Source organism: Equus asinus, chromosome 2 (assembly GCF_041296235.1).
Source record: "Equus asinus isolate D_3611 breed Donkey chromosome 2, EquAss-T2T_v2, whole genome shotgun sequence".
Taxonomy (NCBI): Eukaryota; Metazoa; Chordata; class Mammalia; order Perissodactyla; family Equidae; genus Equus; species Equus asinus.
The window spans coordinates 162,849,040-162,855,902 of record NC_091791.1 but is presented as its reverse complement, the minus strand read 5'-3'; the positions used below and the strand labels follow the sequence as shown (position 1 = coordinate 162,855,902).

At 35.9% G+C, this 6,863-nt stretch overlaps 1 protein-coding gene across 1 annotated transcript; it reads left to right on the top strand.

Moving 5' to 3' along the window:
* Nucleotides 1-4,698: 4,698 nt before the first annotated feature.
* LOC106833432 (olfactory receptor 4F3/4F16/4F29-like) lies at nucleotides 4,699-5,637 on the top strand. Its single transcript, XM_014844623.3, has one exon. It carries the CDS (start codon nucleotides 4,699-4,701, stop codon nucleotides 5,635-5,637), a length of 939 nt encoding a protein of 312 aa, XP_014700109.3.
* The last annotated feature ends 1,226 nt before the right edge of the window (nucleotides 5,638-6,863 follow it).

Below are 6,863 nucleotides of genomic sequence, written 5' to 3'. Positions count from 1 at the left end.
TGACAAAATAGTACAAAGATATTAAACAAAGATATTCTACTCTTGTGTTCTTCTTCCTCTCTAGAGGCTTATTATGAGTTTTTAGATCCTTTGTCTGCTCTGGTCAGACCAAATAGTTCTCTAGAGGTAAAGTCTCCTGATCCGTGAGCTCCTTCTCAACTATCATGTTTTTGCAGAGTCACTTGGTCACTGACCTCTTGAGGTTTAATTGACTTTATTTCTCATTATGGCAAGATTTTATACGGCACTTTGTGTTGGAGAACACAGGAAAATCTCAGATTTTCTGAAAATGCTGTTCTCTTTCTACAGGTAAATGGGAAAGATGGAAAGAAATTTAACCCTGCAATGAGTGGCTTTCGTTTCAGACATGACTTTGTTGTTGGAACTGCTATGAATATGAGTCATATCCTTAAGTGCATGAGTGTTATCCTAAAGCAAAGTAGATAGTGTCCAGGATAAGGAATTGAATGGTACAGAAAAATAACTCTGAAAAAAGTTTATTCACATATTGGAAAAGGTTAACTGACCTTGGCTTTTAGCTAGAATCACATTGTACCTAGGGTAGTGTGAAAGACATTAGAAAAAGTCAAATGGCTTTGTAATATTTTGGATTCAGCATAGGTTGCAATCAATCCCTCTGTTCCCAATGCTGATTAAGTGAATGATTCTTACCCTCTGCCACTTGACAGACAGGCAAGAAAAATGATGAAACACGAAAATGTTTTTTTAAAAAAAGGATAATTTCAGTTTTCTCTCCATTAGCTTTTTAAAAAAGACAAGCATAAACTGATCATCTGTGAAAAGGGAAGCAAATTGGGTACTTTTCAAGTTTACAAGATGGAAAAGGATTTCATAGACATTTCAATAGAAATAACACTTGAAGACCAAAAAATCCAAAGCTGAATAAATAATTTCCAATGTACAATGTCATTTTAAAATATGATGTGAAAAATAAAAAAATACGTAAAACTATTAGGAGATTGAACTAATTTTCCTGGTTTTTTATGTGGCTTAAAATCAGGGTGTTTTGTATTAATTTTACCTATAAGCTGTAAGTAGGATGAAGAAAGGTTTAGAGAAGGCTAACAAATTAAAATTCTTTTGGATGGAAGGGAGTAAGTGAGAAAGAGATCCTAAGAGAAAAATACAAAAGCTATAGAGTTTGTTGAATGCTGCAAACAGAAAGCTAAGGGGTGACAATGTGTTGCATTTTTGTAAAATACAAGGTTATTTGAAAATGATGTAAAACTTTTTATATTTCCCAGTTATAAAAAGTGAAAGTTGAGGTGGTCTTCAATTAGAGGAGGCAGAATTTTTCCTTAGTATAAAGAAAGTTTTGCAAGAATTTGAAGGCGAAAAATGCAGAAAGTTTGAGCAGAGGGAGATGTTAAACTTAGAATATTTTTAAATCGAGGAGGACATTTATATGGGCAAATGACTTAGATTAGTAATTTGTTCAAACCTCACAGCTGTCTGTAAATCCCTTTCAACTTGATGACTATTATTTGGAACCTCAGTTACCAATATTTCCTTCATCTGTAAGGAGGAAATGTTTGGGAATCTGTTTGGAGGATTAATCAATTGTATATGGATCAAGAGAAAGGATCAATCACAACAGAAGGCAAAGAGGCCTTCTTTTCTTGCATCATGAATAGTTAATTAGTTAAGAAAGTATGGGTATAATTAATATGTTTAGGAAAAGTTATTTCAAAGCATAGCCAATCTATAAGAGAAGATGATTTCAGAACACCATCATTCAGGAGTTTTTCCGTATGGGTATTTGACAACTTTTAGTTGAATAAATGTCATATCCTTGTGCATTAATTTTGAAACCTCTCTATGACTTTTGCTCTGGACTAAGATTTGAATGCTGACTCTGTCTCAATTAACTTTAAAACTGTGATGACCCAAACTTTTCAAGTTTCTCTATTTCCTGTCATTTGAATGGATACGTTCGCTTCGTTTTAGTATACATAGGTTCCACATTTATACCTCGTTCTGCTTTAAACTCGCTTTTCCTAAAATTCCAAGTTCTTACCTAGTTCACAGGGACTTGAGAGCCAAAAGGCAAATAAATTTACAGCTTATGTGCAGAGCTAATAAGGGCTTATTGAGAAACTCTTCCAAGAGCCTTAGCACTTAAAAGACAACCGGAGATGTAATACTAAAAGCTGTTTATAATAATAGAATTTCTCAAGAATGAGTCCAGAAAGTCATGCAAATCATACCTCGTAAACTACCTATAATTACAGTAAGCTTTCTTCTTCTGCTGCTGCTGTAATGCACATACTTTCCTCATTTCCTTGCCCTTTTATTTTTTTATTTTGTTGCATTTCTTTTGACGAAGATTAGCCCTTAGCTAACATTTGCTGCCAACCCTCCTCTTTTTGCTGAGGAAGACTGGCCCTGAGCAAGTATCCATGCCCATCTTCCTCCACTTTATATGTGGGACACCTACCACAGCATGGCTTGTCAAGAGGTGCCATGTCCCCACACAGGATCCAAACTGGCAAACCCCGGGCCGAAGCAGAACATGAGAACTTAACCGCTGCTCCACCAGGCCGGCCCTCCTTGCCCTTTTTATCTCATTTATTTCATATTTTTCCCTAATTCTTCATCACTTTTATAATCCCTTAATTTTTATTTTTCTTTGTCTCCTGGGAACTATGCACAGTTTCTTTACCTATCTTCCTTAAGTACATAATTAGGCATATTCCTATGTATTTTTAATCATGAAAATACATCCTCTCCTATCCTGCAGCAAATATTATTTCCTAAAATATTTATGCATCCCTATTATGTCCCTGGTGCAATTCCAAGTTGTAGCATACGTTGGGTAACAAGATAGATGTAGTCCTTAACTTTATGGGAGTTTCAGTCTCACTGCGAAGGAGAACAAACAAAGAATCAATGAATTACCTCTGTAGTAAGTGCTAGAAAGAAACGCAGTGTGTTTTGAGGCAAATATATTTAATCTGCACAAGATGGTTTTTATTTTATCTCTATAAGATTATGAATATTATAATCTCTTATTATGTATAAGGAGATAATCATAATATATTATTGAAATAGCTTTATCCGTGGAAGTTTGATGCTCTCTCCTGGCCAATACCATTTTACATTTTTATCCATTCACTTATCTCATGTGTTGACTATGAGCAAGTCAAAGAAAAGGAAGTAAAATTAACATTTACTGAATGTTTCCATATTAATACATATACACTGTATACATGGTTTCAAAACTTTATTTTATCCCTACACCTTACTCTGAGAAGTTAGTATTATTAATTGCAATTCCATAGATAGACTGAGGTTCAAGAATTTAAGGAACTTGCCCAATATCAACTTGTCAGTGGCTAAAGAATCTAAATAAAGCTCAACTTGCATGGTAATGTGATAAGTCCTAACATAGAGTCTAGAAAAAAATGCTTTTCACTACACCATGATGCCCTTCATAGATTTAAGCTTCTCACATTGTATGTTAAACACTCTAGGACAGGGCTTCTCAAGTTATCTTTGGTGAAAAGCCAATTTTTTTTTCCAATCCTTCATGCACTGATACTTTAGGAAACAACGAACTCATACACTTGGGCTTTGCCATGATGTAAAATTGTTAGAGAAGTTTCTAAACATTAACTCTCAATTTCTGCACCTAACGTGATACAAACTGGTAACAGACAATTCATGGACCTGCACCTCTGCGTGGACCACTTTTTCACTGCTTTGTGGGATCTAAATATGAATAAGTCATAATCTCTGCCTTTAACAAGTTTACAGTCTACTTGGTGCGTTAGAGCTGTACTCAGTGTAGGAAATACAAGAGATAGCAAAATAAATGCTGGTAATATAAAGACAGACCTCAAAAATATGGTTAAAATTTCATAACCCTTCAAAATAAGTATATTCTAGGGGTCAAGAGTCTGGAGGAAAGGTCTATTTACTGGAATAAGGCTTGTAATCTTGGATGTGGATGGACAAGTTGAGAGGTGGTGAAGAGTTTTGTGTGACTGAAGCCAGGCTGTGTTAATACTGAGCCAAAAATCAAAAGAATTTGGGGCTGAATTCCTATAACTCCTGTTGACCAATCTTGTGTCTCATGAAGAACATCATAGTACCCTGGGAGGAAGAAAAGAGGTATTACATGTGATGACAACTTGTTGATTATACTAATATTAATAAACACTAGTAATAGTAAAGTAAGAATTCATAGATATGGTAAACATTGAAGCAATACTTAAGATGAATGTGAACCCAGAGGTGGAGACTGGGAAGAAAAAGAAGAGAGGTCTGTCTACTGGATTAAGGTTTATAGGCTTGGAAGAGATTGTAATACTGGTTATTTCTGTGAAACTAGGGCCAGATTATATTAGTTTGGAACCAAAAATCAAAAGGTTTGTGGTTGAATTCCTGTTAATCATGTGGACCATCTTGAACCTTATAAGTGGTATCACAGCATCAACTCTGGAAGAAGACAGTATTAAATGCAGAGAAGACTAGGTGGTAGAGAACATTTCCACATGACAGCCACCAGTTTCGCTGTGATCCCATTTCAGGGGCCAGGAGTGTATTGTCAGTTTTAATGCTAAAGTACAAATAGACTTTCATGACTTTGACCTCTCTTCTAATTTATTGGCATAATCATTATAATTTATATTTTCTCTTATTGTCTTCCTTCAGGTAGCAATGCCAACAAAGCCAATGGATGGAGTGAACCGCTCTGTGGTGTCAGAGTTTGTGTTCCTGGGACTCACCAATTCCTGGGAGATCCAACTTTTCCTCTTCATGTTCTCCTCCACATTTTACATGGCAAGCATGATGGGAAACTCCCTCATTATGCTCACTGTGACCTCTGACCCTCACTTACACTCCCCTATGTACTTCCTATTGGCCAACCTCTCCTTCATTGACCTGGGAGTTTCCTCTGTTACTTCTCCCAAGATGATTTATGACCTTTTTAGAAAGCGTAAAGTCATCTCCTTTAGTGGCTGCATCACTCAAATTTTCTTCATTCATGTCATTGGTGGTGTGGAGGTGGTGCTGCTCATAGCCATGGCTTTTGACAGGTATGTTGCCATATGTAAGCCTCTCCACTATCTCACCATCATGAGCCCAAAACTGTGCATCTTCTTTTTAATAGCTGCCTGGATGACTGGCCTTACCCACTCCATGGTTCAGTTGGCTTTTGTGGTAAATTTACCCTTCTGTGGTCCTAATGTGTTGGACAGCTTTTACTGTGATCTTCCTCGATTCATCAAACTTGCCTGCACAGACACTGACCAACTAGAGTCCATGGTCACAGCCAACAGTGGGTTCATCTCTATTGGCTCCTTCCTCATACTGGTCATTTCCTATATTGTCATCATTCTCACTGTTCAGAAACGCTATTCAGTTGGTTCTTCGAAGGCTCTGTCTACACTGTCAGCTCACATCACTGTGGTAGTGCTGTTCTTTGGTCCTTTGATAATTGTCTATACCTGGCCATCTCCCTCTATACACTTGGATAAGTTTCTGGCCATCTTTGATGCAGTTCTCACTCCTTTCCTGAATCCTCTCATTTACACATTCAGGAATCAAGAAATGAAGGTGGCAATGAGGAGAGTATGCAGAGAGCTAGTGAATTACCATAAAATCTCTTAAGTGAGTCCTGTATTGTGAAGAGCCTTCACTGATTATTGGTGTTCATTACTGATGGTCACACTCAGAGAGATCTTGTTTGTCCTATCTTGATTTGATTATACACACTGATATTAAGTCTATTTTGTCTTTCACTGAGGAGTGAGGAACATTCACTTTTCCAAAGAGAGAGTTACATTTAAACCCAATGATTATAATAATCTTGAGCCTCAATTCCTAAGGAATAATATTTATTGGAATTAATTTTTAGAAAAATGTAAGAGGGCAGGCTATTTTAAGGCAGTCAGAACAGAGAGAAGTCTCTCCCAATTTACCCTAATTCAGTATGACTTCATCTTAACTTGACTACATCCACAAACACTGTATTTCCAAGAATAGTCACATTCACAGGTGCTGTGGGTGAGGATTTCAACATATCTGTTTGGTGGACACAAACCAACCCACAACAGTTGTTTATGTACTATACATATCTGAGAACAAGAATGGTTGTTGCATAGTTGCCTATTTGTCGGAGTGAAAATGTCTTTAAAATAAACAGTAGAAGGGACTTTAATTCTGTCATTGTCATTTAACTATATTTTTAAAATGACAGTGCAGGTAAAGTTAGAATAAAGCACAAAAATTATTCTTGTGAGCTAAAGAATCTCTGCCAACTAGGAAGATCACAGAAGGTAAAGAATAACATTTACTACCTTTAGTCAAGAGCAGATTGGTTATACTAGGATAAATTTTGATGTTATTCTAACAGAGAGAAAACAAAATTCTAGTCTTGCTTCAATACAGTATTTGGTGGTAAAGCATTCCTAAATTTTCAAAAGTAAATCCATCAACGTTGAGTGGTACAAACATTGCTAAAATATTAACATATATCATTGCTTCTTTTCAGGGTCATTATTTGATGGTATGTATACAACTAGCACTGGGGCAAATAAAATTCATTTCTTGAAACTTCTGCGGTTTTCTATCTACATCGAGTTTTGTCTTTTGCTATCCTCTTTCAGCTGCTGGAATAACTAGACATTTTATCTTAGGATAAATCTATCCTTTTTTCCCCATTGTTAAAAAAATCCTAATACCTTGCATAGTCAATCATTTTTTTTACTATAATTGATCACATATTTTATGACTTTAAGAAAGTAACTAACTTTTATTTTATAGGCAGTACTCTGTTAAAAGAAAAAAGTCTGACAGCAGTTTAAGTGGTAAAAACTGATTTTAATAAGGAACTA

Excerpts from the sequence above, each read along its gene's own strand:
- LOC106833432 (XM_014844623.3), top strand. The coding sequence starts at position 4,699 with ATGGATGGAGTGAACCGCTCTGTGGTGTCAGAGTTTGTGTTCCTGGGA.